The sequence below is a fragment of the Copidosoma floridanum genome, unplaced genomic scaffold (genome assembly GCF_036245765.1).
Source record: "Copidosoma floridanum isolate Cflo_tuat_1 unplaced genomic scaffold, Cflo_Japanese_pri ptg000034l, whole genome shotgun sequence".
NCBI classification, from domain to species: Eukaryota; Metazoa; Arthropoda; class Insecta; order Hymenoptera; family Encyrtidae; genus Copidosoma; species Copidosoma floridanum.
In genome coordinates, this window is record NW_028321911.1 from 7,034,778 (window position 1) to 7,054,166 (window position 19,389).

At 32.3% G+C, this 19,389-nt stretch overlaps 2 protein-coding genes across 3 annotated transcripts in view; both read left to right on the forward strand.

Moving 5' to 3' along the window:
- The window catches only part of UHRF1 (ubiquitin-like with PHD and ring finger domains 1), a 50,380-nt gene extending 41,656 nt beyond the window's left edge, over window positions 1–8,724 (forward strand). For both annotated transcript variants that reach the window (XM_014349621.2, XM_089597617.1), the window contains one exon: window positions 6,621–8,724. In XM_014349621.2, the coding sequence (XP_014205107.2) occupies window positions 6,621–8,630 (2,010 nt within the window). In that variant the 3' untranslated portion in view covers window positions 8,631–8,724. The remainder of the gene's footprint in view (window positions 1–6,620) is intronic.
- The window catches only part of LOC149373257 (uncharacterized), a 93,256-nt gene that overhangs the window by 60,095 nt on the left and 13,772 nt on the right, over window positions 1–19,389 (forward strand). The window lies entirely within an intron of this gene.

A 19,389-nucleotide genomic window follows, 5' to 3' on the forward strand; every position in this document is an offset into this window, starting at 1 on the left:
AGTTACAGTACCTGGTAGCGCATGTCGTCAGGGCAAGCATCAGGCCCGAGGAACTCCTTTTGCTTACCCTGGTTAAATTCGCGTTATGTGTGAACTCTACTTTTTCTACTGAGGGCTCTGTAAACGTCCAAAGTAGAAAAATAAGTTTATTTTTCGATGAGCAAGTGCAGCTGATAAGTATCCTCACTATTCCTTAGTTATGTCCAATTATTCCTTAGTTATGTTTAACTAAAAACTTTTGCTTTTCATTTATAGTTATACTGTTCTTAAAGTTAACGCACCTCAAACTGCCCATAAAAATAAATTTATGTTAAATTTTTAGTAAAGTTAAAATCGTTAGGTCACACTCTACCAACGCAAAAACGTTAAAAAACGTATTATCAATAATTAAGACATTTAAGTACTCAAATAAAGAAAGTGTATAACTTTCAATTAGTTTTTATCAAATTTTATATGCATAAAAAAAGTTATTGCTATCATTGTGAATCTTGTAAATAAGTGTTATTTCCTGTACAATTAATCATTGCATAAGTATTTTAATATTAAAAACGCCTTTTTTCTTATAAAAAAAGTTGTATTACAAAATGTTAATTAATTAATTGTGTCCTTATTATAGATCATTGCAAATTCACTAATGTCTTCATTATTAAAACAAATTTATCCATCATCAAAAATATGTCTCATTTAAATGTAGTGATTCTGTATTTCTTAGCCCAGATATTGAGTTTTCAAAGTATACTTTTAATTATATTTACTTTAAGACAAATCTTAATATACAATTTTTTTTAAATGTAACATTTAGCATTAGTAATTATTTTTTTTGTACAAACGTAAATCTTTTTAGACAAGAGCATTTACCGAGTCAATCAATATTAATCAGTTTAAGGTGTTTTACTTTTTGAGCCAGCGTTCTGGAAATACTAATCGCTTTAATTGGTATTAAAAAAAAAAAAATGATGAATATATAAAACTTTTATACCAACTTAAACATTCATTTTGCGTACCGCAAATATGAAAAAAACAATTTATGTAATTTTTTATACAGCTTGTCAAAAAAATCTTGCATACCTATTAAAGAGCTACAATTAATTAACTTAGTTAATTGTTTTTTTAATTTTAATTTACTTCATTATTGATTACGATGGATGTACGTTATTATACTAATATAAAAGCGAGTTGAATAAATTAGGCTAGTTACACTGAATTTTCTATGAATATTTAATATTGTACGCCTATTAAAAGTATGAAATACGTTTGTTATTGGAGTTCCAAAAAAAGAGGCAAAAAAATAAGGAAATGATTTTGATTTAGATATTGTACAGGATATTAATGATAATGATAGATTCTTGAGTCTCATAAATTCTGCTTCAAAATTATAAGAATTTCCAAGTTATGCACTATTAATCAAGTAATATATTCTAGAATTGACGTTGAAAAAAAATATATATACATTTTTCTCAATATATATATATGTATATATATGTATTAGAGTGGCGTCAACTCAGTGGTAAGCGTGTTTCTTACTGGTAAAACACCGTTTTAGGGGTCGTGTGTTCGATTCCTGTGAGTACAAATTTTTTCAAAAACTATTTTGACTGAAAAAAATTCCTAATGATACCCCAGCTATTTTGCAGTGAACTTTTTCGTAGAATTTCTTCAGAGTGATTCCAGGATTTTTTTCTAGCCCTTCCAGGTCTTCAGAGCAGAGTGGATGTGGAGCAGTGTTATGGCTATAGATAGGTATTAACGGATCCCATACCAAGCGCCACGGAGGAATCGTTGGCCTTGTCGGTGAGAAGTGGTCCCAGAAATATGGGGCTTTTCTGGGAATGCTAATTAGCCTGGATTCGATGCTTTGGCAGAGAGAGTTGGCTTAACTGGTGAAATGTAGATATCCTGAAATATGGAGTCATCTCTGGGAAAAGGCTACACAGTGGCGAGTGAACCCGAAGCATCATTGGTGCAGAGAGTGCCAGCTTAACTAGTAAGAGGTTGAACCGGAAATATTTCTACTGTGCCCATGGTATAGTAGGTACGATATTAATTAAGGGGCTGATTAAAGGGTGCGGCAATACACCCCAATACACAAGCGGTGTGTGTGTGTGTGCGTGTTTGTGTGTATGTGTAGCCGCGGTTACTAGGCCAATTGGCTGTCGCGGTAAGCTGATAAAAAAAAATTAATTTTAAAAGAAGCTAAGTAAAAAGGACAATGAGAAGACGACAATCACTATGTACAGCTTTTTTGTTATTATCTGCTATCATTCGTCAAACTAACAATGGATATTTAGCGTTAGTATTAAAATTATAATGAAGTCTCTAAGAAGTAAAAAAATAACTTTGTGAACTTCAAATTTGTAGTGTGGATTTGAATGTAAATATTTTCATTTTCTTAATCATAAAATTGTAAACCAGTTCAAAATGAAAATAGAGTATTACTATACAATAGATTATTTAATAAGTATGGACATAGATAAATTTGATATTGATATTCAAATTGTATTGTATTGAATTTTGCTTACACTCGTTCCAGGATTTTTATGTATTTTAAGTTCCTATCTTTTATTCCTATTTTTACTTGAAATCTCATCTCTTTTCCTAAGTATTCGAGTTTTCTGTGCCGACCCACAGAGCTAATTTCCCTCTGATGACTTGTTCAGCTATCCTAACAGGTACTATTGTAGCGATTGTTTAAAACACACGCTAGCGTTATGCGGTTGATCGAAAAGAACTCTTCCATTGACTATAATTTCACCATACTACGTTTATCAAACTCGATAGTTACTTTGAAATGAGCTGATTTGTTATTTTCTTCCTTGTAAAGTTAGCCTCTGGAGGTCCATCAACCGAAGAAAACTGTTATAGGTCAAAAAATTGATAAGTGGTTTTTCAGCATCCTTGGACATTCAGCTTATTGAATGATCTGAGAAAAACTCTCCATATCTTTCTACGAGATTACGACACCTAATTAATCAATTTTCTTAGACTAGGAGGTTAGTACATTAACCACTTACCTATCCAAGCTCTACAGTGATATTTATATATAGTTTGTATGGATTCATTACAAATATTACATAATCATTAATAATAGACGATTGCAAATCTGTCAGTTTGATTGATGTACATCACCAAAAAAAAAAATTGTAAGTGGAGAAAAATGGTACTAAAGTTTTTATAGCAAAAGCACCATAAAATTTAAGAAAAACATCTACATTACTTTGCATTTTATTAAAAAAGCTGTTTCCTTTAGTTTTAGCGTTTTCAATAATTATTAAAAAAAAACTTGAAAACAAAGTTCTATTAAAAGTGGTTTAAAATTCATAACAAACTAATTATCCTATGGTCAGTTAAAAGGAAAATCATTGAGGTACAATGGTGAAGATGATTTTTTGTTGAAATTGGATTGACAGTGATTTTGAAATGAAAACATAGTTTAAAAAGAAATTAATAATATGTATGAATTGTGCATGTTAATAAAGTATTCTGATATTTGTATCTGACAGAATTTTGTTGTACGTGGTATTTAATAATACGTGTTTGGAGAAGAATGATGATAATGATAATTTTTTTTCTGGTATTGCGTAACTAAGTTTTTTATATGATTTGCTAGTATATATCGGTGCCCTCCGGTGAATTTGGAAATTCGAAGTGATCAGTGATCCGTTGGGGGCGAAATGTAAGAAAATAAATAAATACAAGTAAAGTGTATTTAAATTTTCTGCGTTGATTTATTGATGCGCAACGTTTCGCTGACAATATGCGTCAGCCTCATCAGGCTACAAAATTAAAATTAAAAACACACAATGAGTGATCTGGAAGGCTCAAACACAAAAATACAATAAATTTATTGTAAATTGTTACCGCAGATACGCGAGAATTCGTAAGTTTGGTTGACTTACTCGTCACCTGTCGTGCTGTCGACTGACAATCAATTACAACCACAAGCCAGCGCTTATATAGGCGGAGCCGCAAAGGTAGACGGTAAAGGGCGATGAACTCGATCGGGACATTTAAACTTTCGTAGTAAAGGAAGGTATGCTCTATTAAAGGAAAGCACATCCTCCTTTCTATTGATGTTGTGTTTATCGAGTTTTATATAAAGCATTTCGGAAATAATTCTTTTTTTATAATTGGATTCTTTGTCAAGGATTTTAAAGTTATCCCAATCGAATTCATGGTCAAAATTGATTTGGTGTGCACAAACAACGGAATCGGAGTTTTTACGATGAACTCAAAAAGTCAGTCAACGTTCCAATATCACACATTAATAATAGCTTTGAATTGAAAAACAAACTAAAAAATATAAAACCCACTACTAATTATAGACTAATGTCTTTAGATGTCAGCTCCCTATTTACTAATATTCCTCTAGAGTTGGTACTACGGAGCATCGATCGACGTATTGTGACCATAATGAATAAATGTCGAATCCCGGTTGATGAAATTCGACAATGTACAGAATTTTTGTTCAATAATACTTTTTTTACTTTTGATAACATTTTTTATCAACAAATTTTCGGCACGCCAATGGGTTCTCCTATTTCACCTTTGTTTGCTGACCTTGTAATGGACGACCTGGAAAATGATTGTCTCTCCATTTTAAAAAATACCTATAATATTATTCCATCTTTTTATTTTCGTTACGTGGACGATGTATTGCTTTTTATTAATGTCGACCATATTGACCAAATCTTAAATATTTTTAATTCATATCATCCCAAACTACAATTTACATATGAAATGGAGATTGACAAGAAACTCAACTTTTTAGACTTGACGATAATAAGAAATTCTAATAATTTTAATTTTGACTGGTTTGAAAAACCTACTTCTTCCGGACGAATCTTAAATTATTTTTCTGGTCATCCAGTTAGCTATAAGAGAAATATTGTTTTTAATTTGGTTGATAGGGCGATCTTACTTGCCAGTACACGTTTTCACGGTGTGAATATTGCTAGGGTGAAAAACCTGTTGATAAAAAACAATTACCCTTTTAACTTTATTAATAAAAACATAAAGGTCAGATTAAAAAGACACAAATATAGTAATCATAACAGAAGCACTACAAACACCTACCCTCTCTGCAAAATTGGCATACCATATATTGACAATAATTTTGAAAAAATTTCAACCATGTTAAAACCCTACAATATTCACACTTACCCTCTTATTAACAATAAACTGCAGCATATCGTCCGCTTGGGAAAAGATACAACGAATAAACATAAACAGACAAATGTAGTATATAAGTTTTATTGTAAAAATTGTCCCGCGTCATATGTGGGTGAAACAAAGCGAGCGGCGGAGGTCCGCATCAGTGAACATATGAAAAGTAAAAACTCCGATTCCGTTGTTTGTGCACACCAAATCAATTTTGACCATGAATTCGATTGGGATAACTTTAAAATCCTTGACAAAGAATCCAATTATAAAAAAAGAATTATTTCCGAAATGCTTTATATAAAACTCGATAAACACAACATCAATAGAAAGGAGGATGTGCTTTCCTTTAATAGAGCATACCTTCCTTTACTACGAAAGTTTAAATGTCCCGATCGAGTTCATCGCCCTTTACCGTCTACCTTTGCGGCTCCGCCTATATAAGCGCTGGCTTGTGGTTGTAATTGATTGTCAGTCGACAGCACGACAGGTGACGAGTAAGTCAACCAAACTTACGAATTCTCGCGTATCTGCGGTAACAATTTACAATAAATTTATTGTATTTTTGTGTTTGAGCCTTCCAGATCACTCATTGTGTGTTTTTAATTTTAATTTTGTAGCCTGATGAGGCTGACGCATATTGTCAGCGAAACGTTGCGCATCAATAAATCAACGCAGAAAATTTAAATACACTTTACTTGTATTTATTTATTTTCTTACATTTCGCCCCCAACGGATCACTGATCACTTCGAATTTCTAAGTTTTTTATACTTATTCTTGAATTATGTTACAATTTTACGTACAATGAAAATTTATAGCAAAATAAAAGAAAAAATTTTTTTTACGTAGGTTTTAATTAACGAAACAATTATTTAATCAAAGACGCACTTCGTAAGAGTTTTGCTCGAGTTGATTTGTGGAGGATTACCGTTGGAATATTTAACAAGCTGCGATAGTATAAATCCTTACGTACATCGTGAAGGTTATGGGGATCTTAAAAAGGTAGCTGTAAAAATTTGTTGGACGCTATATAAAGCAATAGGAGAAAAATTATATTTTTAACTACTAAAAATGACGAAGAAACTCCTCAAGTTTGCTTCTATTTTAGTTTTTAAGATACAAGCTTGTCTTTCTACTATCTGATTCATATTTAGAACTTATTTCTTATATTATGTATTTAGTTTTTAAAGTATCTTAGATACCATCAATGCGGAAATTTTATCCCTTTTAGAGAGGATCTAATTTAGTTTATTTTGCATTATTTAATCATTACTACGAGTTAACAATAGTCCTTCTGGTTTTTCTTATGTTTCTAACAAATATTTTGATAATCATCTGACTTGCACATTAAGTTAAAATTCAATTTCATATTATTATTTTTTCTTGTGATGAGCAGTAATATTGTAAAATTGTAAGTTCCTTCAGAGTTTCTGAATTTTTAACATTTTAAAATTTTTTGTAGGTCATGGTCAAATCAGAGAAAAAATCGACAAACAGTAAAGAAAACAAGAAAAGAGATACGTTAGTGAAAAACACAAAAGATAAAAATCAAGAGAAAGATAAAGAGACAGAAATTGATGCTGTTAGCCAATATTATAAAATAGGAGATGCAGTTGATTGTACAGACAATGCTCATGGAGCTTGGTACGAGGCAATTATTCTGCGAATATTTTTTAATGCTGGAAAATTGTTTTACAAAATCCGATGGGATTTGACAGATTCTAATGACGAGCCGTTTAATGTAGAAGAAAAGTTTTTAAGACCTAGGGCTTGGAAAGTTTTAAATTTTGATGAGTTAGAAATTGGTCAAAGAGTTATGTTAAATTACAATTTAGAAAATGCAAAAGAAATTGGATGCTGGTATGATTTTACGATAAAAAAAATAGAATGCACTCAAAGTATAAACAAATTAACTGGTACGATTCATGTGGGAAATCAAAGCAATATTTATAATAATATTGATAACTGCACTACTAATACATCTCTTGGAGTCTACAGAATAGAAAAGCCAGTCCTGCTGACTGAAAGAGATGACACTTTAATGACATTGCGCATACCTAAGTCTCGTAGAGAAATACCGGTGAAATGTAAAAGCTGCCAAGATAACCCGCGTAAAAAGTGTAGAGAGTGTAGTTGTAGAGTTTGCGCTGAGAAGAAGGACCCTCATCTTACCTTACTTTGCGATGAATGTGATGATGCTTATCATTTAAGTTGCTTAAAACCTCCGTTGACTGAAATTCCTAAAGATGATGATTGGTATTGTCCAAATTGTAAGGTGAATGCAAATGAGATTGTAAAAATTGGTCAAAAAGTAATGGCAAAAAAGGTGAGTAGTATTGCTGTTGTCAAGAAAAGAGATTGGGGAAAGGGAATGGCATGTGTGGGTCGAACAAAAGTCTGTACTATTGTCCCACTTAATCATAAAGGTCCCATTCCTGGTATAGAAGTGGGCACCACTTGGAAGTATAGATTTCAAGTGTCTGAAGCTGGTGTTCATAGACCTCACGTGGCTGGCATACATGGCCGTTCTGACATGTGTGCCTTCTCTATTGTCTTATCAGGAGGATACGAAGATGACGTAGACAATGGAGAAGAATTTTTTTATACTGGATCTGGGGGCAGGGATTTGTCTGGCAACAAGAGGACAGCAAAACAAAGTTCTGACCAGCAATTGACCCTTATGAATAAAGCTTTAGCTTTAAACTGCAAAGCTACACTCAATCCAAATGGGGCTGAAGCTACAGACTGGAAACAAGGTATACCAATTCGGGTTGTCAGAAATTTTAAACTGGCAAAACACAGCGACTATGCTCCTAATGATGGAAATCGATATGACGGCATTTATAAAGTAGTCAAGTACTGGCAAGAAAAAGGACGGAGTGGATTTAAAGTGTGGCGCTACTTGTTAAGAAGAGATGACCCGGTACCGGCTCCATGGACAAAAGAGGGCATAGCCAGAATAAAAGAATTAAATCTAAAAATTATATATCCTGAGGGTTATCAAGAAGCTCTAAAAAAAAAAAATAAAGAAAATGGAGCGAAAAATAATCAGAAAAATGAGACAAAAAAACGCAAATTAGACTTGATAACTGATACAATCGATTCTCCAGCGAAAAAACAGAAAAATGGCTACAAATTGAACAATAAACTTTTGGAATTAATAGAAACAGATTCGGCTAATGCTAAATTGTGGAGCCAATGTAGGGAGTATGTTGCTGATGGGAAGCAAGCATTTTATGAAAAAGTTGCTGCAGAATTTATTTGTATTATTTGCCAAGATTTAGTACACAAGCCTATCACGACACCATGTGCACACAATATATGCAGTGCTTGCTTAAAAAGAAGTTTTGAAGTTAATACTTATACTTGTCCAATGTGTCGCTCTGCATTAGAAAAAAATTATAAAATAGAAATCAATGAAACTCTACAGTCTATCCTGCTCTTTATGTTTACAGAATGTGAACCAAGATAATAAATATGTATTTTCTATTTATTTTATCTTATAAAGTTCAATATTCTTTGTAAATATCAGTATTAAGTATTTATTCTAATTGTGTATTTTTAAATTATTTGAAGTCAATCTAAAGTATTCAATCTTAATTTCTGTTACATTTTTAAAATACAGTTTTATATTAACTATTTCAAATTGCATGATATTTAAATCTGTCATATCAGTTGAATAAAACAAGTTATTTCTTTTAATTTGTTTCGTTTTTGTATCCTTATCTAACTCTAAATACCAAATTTTCCAATAACTATAGTTGTCCTGTTAAAATTTCAGAAAGATAGTGCAGAAAATGCTATGTGTGAATAACGTCCTTAAGACTACTTTATGTTAAGTGTTGTTTCACATACAAAATAATACATTTGAAATTATTTGTTTCGTGCAGCAATTTGAAACAACGCCACCTGCAGGGGACAAGTGGTCGATGCTAACTAACAAGAATACACAGTATCTTATGGATAATGATCTGTTACAAGCGTTTATTTCAACAGTAATGTATATTTAACAAATGACGTAATTTTTTTGGGTGTTGAGTATACTTTTAAGCCAAGAAATTCCTATTTAATAGTACCGTAATAAAAGAACCAGTGCACACTGGGTGCTTGGGTACCCAAGTAAGAAGTTATACTTCTATAAAATTATATGGCAAATAATATAATTATAAACGTAAGTGTACCTTGTATGAAACGCTATTATGTACGAAAATAGTGCAATTATCGTCGGAAGTGTACCTTCATTAATTGGGTGTGGTTTTAATAAATATTGTAATATATAATAATAGAACAATTATAAACAAAATTTTATGGTACAATACAATATAAACAAAATGGCAGCTGGCCAGTACAAGATTGTGCTCTTTCATCAAATCTTCCTATGGTTTAAAAAAAACTTTATAAGAAAATAAGAAATACCCTTGTAAAATAGCAGATCGTTCAATTGTATCTTTTTTCACATGTTTAATTTAAAGAATTTGCAATTTAACATGTAACCTTAGATTAGATAAACCTGTTTCATTTTCAAACAGATCTAAAAAAATTTTTTTTTTTTTTTTAATTAACACAAAAAAAAGGGCCGAGTATGCGGAAACGCGTATATATCAGTTCATTCTTAAAAAAAAATAATTTTCAGCGTTATACCATATATTTTCGCTCCTCCCACCTCTCTGAATTTGGTTCTCAAATACAAAGGAAAAATTGTGAAAAAAAAAAACGCAATAAAAATCAATTATTTTATTTATACAGTGCGAAAATGGTTTTTTTATTTATTTATGAAAGTTCTGAAAAAATGTGAAAAAATTGTATAAACAATAATTTGTTTATTTTGAAAGTAGCAAAAAAATGTATTTCATTAAATAAATTGTTTATTTAATGTCAAATAAAACCAAATAAATGAATCAACAATAAATGAAAATTTACATTGAAAATAAGTTACGAACTGTAAGATAAATTAAAGTAATCGGTTTTCCAATATTGGGCCCGCTCATAGCAGAGTGGCTAAAGGCCCAGTGCGCAAGAGGACGGAGTTTTTTTTTTTAGAAAATGGTTAAAAGAAAAAAATGATAAAATTCAAAGTATGTAATGTGTGTGCTGCCATGATGTTGTGTAGTATGGTGGGATGATGATGTTGGGTGGTGTAGGGGAGGAAGTACGTCAAGAGGGGTGGGGCGAAGAGGGAGAATCAAGCAAAATCCACTTACGTTACACTTTTTCTCAAGGTCACCAATCTGAAATCGTTGATTTACTCTGTAAGGCAGAACGCGCCTATAGAAGTATAACTTCAAAAATTTTTCTTCGTTCATGGTTGTATTTAGTTAGTAAGTATTGCGATTTTTCTCGAATATCAATTTATTTCGTAAAGTACTTTAAAATCTGCACATTAAATAGTAATACATACTGTGCTCACTCATAAATTACTTCCATTGCAGACTAAAAATTTACTTTTTTTTCATGAAATTGAAAACAAAAGTATTATTTGCCATTAATATGTTACTTAGGACTGAAAAAACTTATTTTAGTTCCTAAATATTAATTGTTGCTGAAATAAACACTTGTAATCTATCATTGTCTATCTAATGCTATGTATTCTTGTTAGTTAGCATCGACAAATTTTCTCCTGCAGGTGGCATTGTTTCGAATTTCTGCACGAAGTGAATACATAATATTATTTTATATGGGGTTTCTGTTTTATAATTACACATACGCCTATTAATTATCTGTTTATATATGAAAAAAAAAATTTCATACAAATTTCTTACCATCAGTATTAAAGATGAAAGAAAGACCTTTCCTGTCTTTGTCCTACGGACTGCGCCCCCCCCCCTTCAGTTAAGTGACTCCTGGTGCTCATTCTCGTCCGCTCATTATTATTATCATTCATATAATTATTATTTATATCCTTTATATTATTATTGTTAATATTATTTTTATTATTTTTATCTACAATTTCCATGTATTGTGATCAATGATAGGGTGTAACCCTTTCTTGTTCCACTGGTAATGGTGATATTTTAAGGAGATTAAAGTCCTCTCTTTTTACCAAAGTATCTCTACATAGTATAACATTTTATCATTAAATGCTACGGTCGTGGTTTCTAAAGTTTCTCCAACTTCTTCCTCTGTTGTTGCACTTTCTTGCTCTGAAAATATAAGGTCTGATCTTAGTTGTCCTGCTAAGATTTTGGCTTCCAATACAGTTATTGATGCTTCCTCTGGTAGGTGTGACGCCTCGACTCGCTAAGTATGTTATATCAGTTGATTTCCTAAATTTTGTCGCAAATTCTTTGGCTATTTTTTAAAATTCTTCTATCATGTTTGACACCTTATCCATTCCCGTTATCAAATCGGTAAGTATTTTTAATACTTTCGTCATTTTCCCTTCTTTTTCTTCACATTTTGTTCATATTCTGCATTTCTTTTTAATGATTCCCTTTTTAAACTCCTGGTTCTTTTACAATGTAGCCTAATTTTCAGTCAGTTGGCCCCTGTGAAATAAGACCTCCTTTCTCTGAGACATCTCGTGTTTTTAACTCATTTTGATCTCGTAGTGCTTGCCATGGCAGCAAATTCTTTTCTTTAGGCTCCTCTGATTCAGAGTCCAAATCGATGTTTTCTTGACCTTCTGTAATTATATTCGATTCTTTTTCAATATTCTCACCGCAATACGGTTTCTTTCCCTGTATTATAAAGTTTGAGTTTTCTGAGTCAGTACAATGAATTTTTATTTTCTTCAGATTACCTTGAATTCTCTTCATAAGAGTTGCCCGTATTTTAAATGTGCGTTTCGTGAAAATGCGTTAGGTGGTATGTTGTTTACGCCTGGGCAGTATATAACTTCGAACTCGTACCTTTCCGATTCTGATTTGAGTCTGTTAAAACGTATATCTGGTTTTTCAAATGAATGAAAGTGCTGAAGCTTTTCTGATCTCTCCCTGACTAAAAATCGCTCCAATCACATTATCTGATGTGTCTGTCGTGACTATAAAGGGTTTTCCGAACAATATTCCTTCCTCCATCTCTTTGAGAGATATACAACCATTTTCTGATTCATTTCTGCTTTATATTTTTCGCATATAAATTATTTGTCTCGGTTTTGCAGGTATTTTAAAACACTTCAGACTTAACAATGCTATCTCTTTGTCATCTAGTCTAATCATATTCTCAGTAGTGCTTACTTAGCCCTGATATCGCTTAAAAGTATCCCACCCTATGATTCCTTCTGTGTCAATTGGGAAGTCATGGGAGACGACATGTAATATGCACTCCAATACGCGCAACTAAGACTGTACTGTGCTCAAAGTTTTTCGTGCTCCGTGAGTCACGCTGATACTAGTAGGATATAATTAGCAAAAAAGCATGGTTAATTTTTGCTATTAGCGCAAAAAAAATCATGGTGGTAGTTATTCGGTTTCTAAACAAATCTAAATAGTTTTAGACTCCAAATTGTGTCAGCTAACGTCCAAAAAAAATGTTAAATGTAGTCAAAAATGGTTTTTCGCGTCTAGAAAAAAAACTGAAGAGTCAGACAAAAAAGTTGTAGTGTTGAAAAAGATGCTTAATTTCAAGACAAAGAAAATGAGCTCTAGTGGGATAAAATTGGCCCAGCTGTTTTTTCGCAATTTGCCAAAAATGTTTTGGACCCTTGTTTTTTTTTTTTAAATCTATTACTCACGTTTATTTGAATATTAAGACTTGAAAATTGAATACAAGGCAGATCTTGTGCCCCTTAACATCCACACTAAATTTCAAGAAGATTGGTTGTAAACTTTTTGTGAACCGCTTCAAGAAGCAAAAAATGTTCTGCCCACAAAAAACTTGGACATGGCTGGTTTTTCAACATATTGCCATTTTTCAAACGGCATTGTACCTATAGAGAGTTATTCTACAACCTACTAAAACGCCGTTCCGTTTGACATTCTGTAAATACGCGAAAAATCGATGTCAAAAAGCAGCTATTTTTCGTGTATGTGGCGGCGCGGGCGTGGCGAGCCACCGACGTAGGCTACGCCCACTCTCTCCATCATCCCTCTGGGATTTCCGAGCGGCAGCGTTTAAAATGAAAACGCGCATCAAAAATAACGATAGCTCAGGAACCACTTAAGATAAATTGATTTTTTTTTTAAATATCGGGTAGCTTTTCATAATAGTAAAATTGCGCTTATTCAAAACTTTACATAAATCATTGGAGGACCTATACAATCAACGTTAAAAATTTGTTATAACTTACAGTTGCCGGTTTTCCCTCCTGCACGTGCCACAGTAGTATGATATGGTTTTAATCAATTATAGAACACTTAAATGTTGGCAAATGACGAAAAAACGGCTGGGCTAATTTGATCCCACTGGAGCTCATTTTCTTTGTCTTCAAATTGTGCATCTTTTTCAATACTACAACTTTTTTGTCCGACTCTCCTGTTTTTTTCTAGATGCGAAAAACCACGTTTGACCACATTTAACATTTTTTTTGGGCCGTTAGCTGACACAATTTGGAGTCCAAAACTATTTAGATCTGTTCAGAAACCGAATAACTACCACCATGATTTTTTTCGCGCTAATAGCAATTATATTTTTCAAAAAGCTAACTCTATCCTACTGCACTAGCTACTCGATACCAACTGCCTATTAGCATGTCTGTGCTAAGAAAATTTTTCTTTATAAGCGAAATCTCTGGGCCTGTATCCGCATAAAAAGTCGCCTTATGTCCCTTAATTGTGAGTTCCGTAACTGGACCGATCGTGGCCTATGCCCTGTTCTCGCAAGTTTGATAGTTTTGGGAAGCTGCCTTATTTCTTCGTCACACTCTGAAAGCTTGGGTTCGTCATTCTCTACATATGTGTCCGGTGCCTTTGTCCGATTACCCTTTTTTCGGGCTCTTTTGTATTTTCTTGTGGTCCCTACTCGGTTGTTGCCTTATTGTATGCAGGCAGTGCACTTACTGGTACTGCGTGCCATAAACTAAGGTCGCTCTCGATTTTTATTGCTTCTAGGATTGCTTTCCCCAGGTTGGAGCTTGCCATTCTCCAAGTAAAAGTTGCAAGTAATCCATGTATAAATTGTTTCACTGCCTCGGATTTCAAGTTTGCTTTCAGCGTTTGTTTTTGAATTTGGGGAACATATGGGTTCGAATCTTACAAAATCGTTAATCTGTTATATGACTGTTGTACTCGTACAAAGTTGGTTGTCTATTGCTTTGCTGTCTTGTACTATTATTTTTAATTTTTCCATGAACGAGTCTGCGTTTTTAATGCTGTAGTATCTATTTGAGAGCTCTAATGAACTCTTTAGCTGTTCTAAACTGCGTTGATCTTGAAGCGAAATGTTCCGCTACTTTTCCTTTTAGTCTATACACGAAGGTGCCTAAAAAGAATGATTTGTTCTCTGGACCCACCATTTCAGCAGTCATCGTTGCCATCCATTCAATTAGCGGCAGATTGATTAGGTTACCGTAAAAAACGGGATTTTACTCGCCATATGGCTGAGCGTGAGCAGAATGTTTTGTTGCGCGTTTTACGGTCTGTATAGGTAATTATGGTTGCGTGTAGCTTGTGTATATTCTGTATATTGGGCCATGGTAGTTGCTATATTACTCCGTAGTCTATTTCCATTCGCATTAGAATTGATCCAATTTGGGTAGTTATTAGTTAGTAGTGATACCGTTACCATAAACGCGGCTTTTTTCATTTTTTCAAGTTCCTCGCTCATAACTTTTATTCTGTCTCATAGCTGTTGATTACGTTAACCTCTTGTTCCGCGGTTTCTTGACTCTTAATATTTTTAATAGGTTGCAATGGAATTCGGCTTCTCTGGTTTCATTGGTATGCCCCATTGTGTCGATAGCATATTTGTTTTGTTTGTTCGAGCTCCGCCTATTTCTTCAGCTCTGCTCACATTTTGCTCGCTGACTCGTTTGCCAGAAATAACGCCGGCTTATTTGTTAATAAGTCTCATGTTTACTTCTGTGTTACGAAATATATCCCTGTGATCCCTACTTGTCGTTGACGAATTTTGGATGGTCTCTGTGACCGTCTTGTGTGGTGCACCCACTTCCTCTGCTTTCTGTTACTTTGTTCTGATTTTTGAAAACAAGCCCATTACTGTGGCCTTAGTTTTTTTGTCCAGGGCGTCAAGTTTCTCACACCCTTCCGGTTCGAGCTCTAATTCCAACATCTGTTTCATCATGTTTTCCCATCGCTGTTTTTTACTGGGCCTGGGCCTGCACATGTCGGTTATTGTATTGCCTGGGCCTTCATTATCGCTTCGACTCATGGGTGATGTTGCCAAAATAAATCATTTTTTTCTACTTTATATATATATGTATGTATATATACATGTCTTTTAGTACTTTCTGTATCAAATAATGGAAAAAATTCTCTATATTTATTGTTAACAATGTATAGCTCGTATGTATGTAAATAATTCTAAGTTTTACTTATAAAGCCAGTTACTCATGCAGTGTTGAACTAAAATTCGTTCCTAGCAACTCCGACCTCTTATGCGTGTCAATCACAACTCTCGTGGTCAATATTCTTTTCCACAATTGTAATATAAATAACTATTGTCATCCAAAAATTCATTTCCCAAATTATACTTTTGTATATCTTGCGAAGTGATTTCTAATTTTTTAAACATCAGGACTAGAATTTGTATGTGATCTATATATCTGTTTGATTTTTTAAGTATTCCTTAATCTTATTTTATGGAAGAATTATTGCACACCTAGTTATCATGAGTTGTTATAAAAAAATGAAAGAACTGTGCGGATATTTTAATTATAAAGTATATACTTTGTAAGACAAATGTGTAAACAAAGGAAAGGCATTGAGTATTTCATTTCAGATAATGTATGAATCGTACTATTGTTAATGCTGCTTAAAGTTGATACAGAAATAAAACAATTAAAAATCTATGATTACAGCAATGTATCGCAAATTAGTTAGTTGTTAAAAAGTTTGAAATAAGAATCTTAATATAAAAGAAGTATTCATAAGCATTAGAACTGAGAGGTTAGCACTATGAAGTACGTAGCAAATCAAGCCTCACTAATGTATACAGGGACAATCAAAACTACTTTCATAGAGGTAAATGGGATGGACCTGAATCTAAATCCATCATTAAAATTTTATTTAATAATTTTTTTTTACATAATGCTCATCCCAATGTTGTATAATGGAAAAATAAAAAAATATATTTAATTGCATGCTGGAAATATTAAAATTAACGTCTATAAAAAGTTTTCATCAGAGAAAAAGCTACAGCAAAAGTCAACGAGGCAAAAAATAAGGATTTGAATGTAAATTAAGTAGTTATGAAGTATAAAAAATTTTAATAACTTTCTGGGAAACTAATGTGGGAATTTCAATCATGCAGGCCTTACATTTCGAAAGCCAAGTAAAATAGGATGCTTCGATTGGCATGACTTTCAATAATTAACAATAAATCCGAAAATTTTTTAATACACCAATATGTTTATTAACAATAGAATATGCACAGAGTTACACAGCAATGCAAAGTCATTCTGCACACATTTAAATGAAAAAGTTAATTTCAACAGGGATTCTAGAGGGGAAAGAAATTTGTGTGGAGCATAACATTTTTTCGCATATTTAACCTGGTGCTTAACCTAGTATCTGAATGCAAAGGTGTAAAGAGTTCATTAAAAACTTGATTTTCTAGCACATGAACAACAAAAATAATTTATTATTAGCTAGAGTCCTTTTACGGTATCTGTTTTATCTAGACTTTTTTTACTTTTATTTTTTAGTTTCTGTTTATCCCAGCTTACGTCTCATATTTATTATTTCTACTATTACAAATTATTAAGATGAGAAATGGGAACTAGAACCTGAAAATGCAACTGAGATAAAAGTCAAATCAGACAAGTTAATAGTATATGATTGGTACAAATGAAGTACGTCGAGAGATGAGGAAACTGCAAAAAAACATATCAAATGTAAAGGACATCAGAAACAACTGCGGAACAGTGCCTCGTAATGATGATTTCCTTATGAGATGTATAATATGTGAAAAGGATGTAAGAAAAAAAATAGAATATCAAACGTCAGTTGGATTCACAAACATACAAGCCGAACAGTAGTGAAGAACCCAATGTTGATAAAGACGCAGCTAAAGCTCAAATCAAGTTCGCAGCATTTGCTACTGCTAAAAATATTCCCTTACTTTTACTACAAGATTTACTTGTATTTTTAAAGCACTTATTACCACCATTTAGAAATTATTATGAAACTCAGTAAAGAGAGCCTTCATATAAGTGACATAATTACAAATGTAATAGCACATTTTCAAAAAGATAGATTGATACAAATATGGAACAATAAGATATTCTCTATTCTCTTAGATAAATCAACTGACAGAACTCTAAAATATTTTATATGTGTTATGGTTAGATTTCATGACACATGACGATGAAAGAAAAGAAGTGGTAGAAACTTTATGAGACGTTGTTCCGTTGTACGATAATAATAATTCAAAAGCTGATGCTAAAACAATGTATAAAAAGGTTGTTAACACGTTCGAGACTGCTGATGTAGACTTGAAAAATATAATATCAATTTATTCAGACTAGTGTAATAAAAGTGAAATGCATACGTCACAATAAAAATTTGTGTGCTCTTTATAGATCAAAATTATTGCCAGCTGAACCTTTGAAATTGATAACACTAATTTATAACTATACAAATGGTAATTCCAGCCGAACAAATAGAGGGCTTAGGCTATAATCCATTAGAAATTTAAAAACCATTAGAAACTCGATGGCTAGTATATTATGATTACGTACAACTATTACTAAGGCACTGGAATGCCTTAACAATATGTTTTACTGATAAAAGTATGCAATTCAATGTAAATCAATCTGATTCTACTAAAAAAACTACCGAACATATACTAGACATGCTATTAGATGAAAAAGTCAGAACTACGTACCTAATTTTATAATTTTTCTTAGTAAAATTGACCAATGTTAATGTAATATTGCAAGCTGAAGTACCAACTGTTACTAGAAACAGCGATAATGTAGTATAATTGTTAATTTATTTTCTTAAAGTCTATATAAATGAAGAGTACGTCAATGAGTATGTTGCATGATCATACTTGTCAAACATTAATGTTACTATGAAAAGTAAACTTAAAAATTTTAAAAGAAATGTAGGTAGGACAAAAACAAAAGCATTTTTTAGCAAAAAGAATGTACTTGAAGAAAACAAGTTAAGTATTTTAAAAGACTTTCCAACTGTTATGTAGAAATAAGCATATAAATACTGAAAAGATTTAATGTTGACGATGCACAAAATATACGTATTATATGATTTAATAAAGATCATGCTCCTGGACAATGAATTTTATGAAAATATTTTGATTTAGATTGCGTCTATAAAACATATAAATCCATTATTCATGAAAAAGAGACTGATTTAAAAACAAACATCAGTAAAGAGTGGAGCTTGATTGCTTCATACGAATTTGATGAAGATATTAGTGACAAATTTACCTTTGGATTTAAATGCCGATGAGTTTTGGTACATAGTAAAAGACTCTACGGAGAACAGCTTGCATATTTTTTTACAATTTAGCTACATTTGCCTTACATGTATTAAGTATTTCTAATTCTAACGCTGGTTCGGAAAGAGTGTAGAGATAAATGAAATTGTTAAAAACTGATCGTAGAAGTCGACTCACATCTGATAACATGCGCAAAGTGATGTTAGGTAATTATTAAATAACAGATAAAGGTATTTTAAATTTTCAGCCAGTGGACGAAATAATAGAATTGATGAAAAAGTTAGTGAGCTCTCGGAGAAAACATACAAATGATTTATTAAGTTTGAATACAGATGATAACAAATTGAATGAAGTTATAATACAAGCAAAAAAAAATATCAAGCAACTAAAATATAGAAAGATTGGGAGGCAACTTTCATTCAGCGTAGTGAAACTCTTCTTAAAAGAAAAAAAAATGTTCAGATTGAAAAATATTTGAATAGCTCTCCCTGTATACATTATCCTCTAGGATTGTGTGTGAAAAATATCTATTTATTATATTACTTGATAGAATTTCAAGAACTTGGTTTTCAATTGTACCAGCAAATGCTTTTTTTCATAAATTGCATGAGCTGCTAGAAAATGATTATTGAAAAATTGTACATGATAACTACTTTTTTTTTCATCACGTAACACAGCTTGAACAAGGTTGTCGTCAAATCGTTAAGGATACA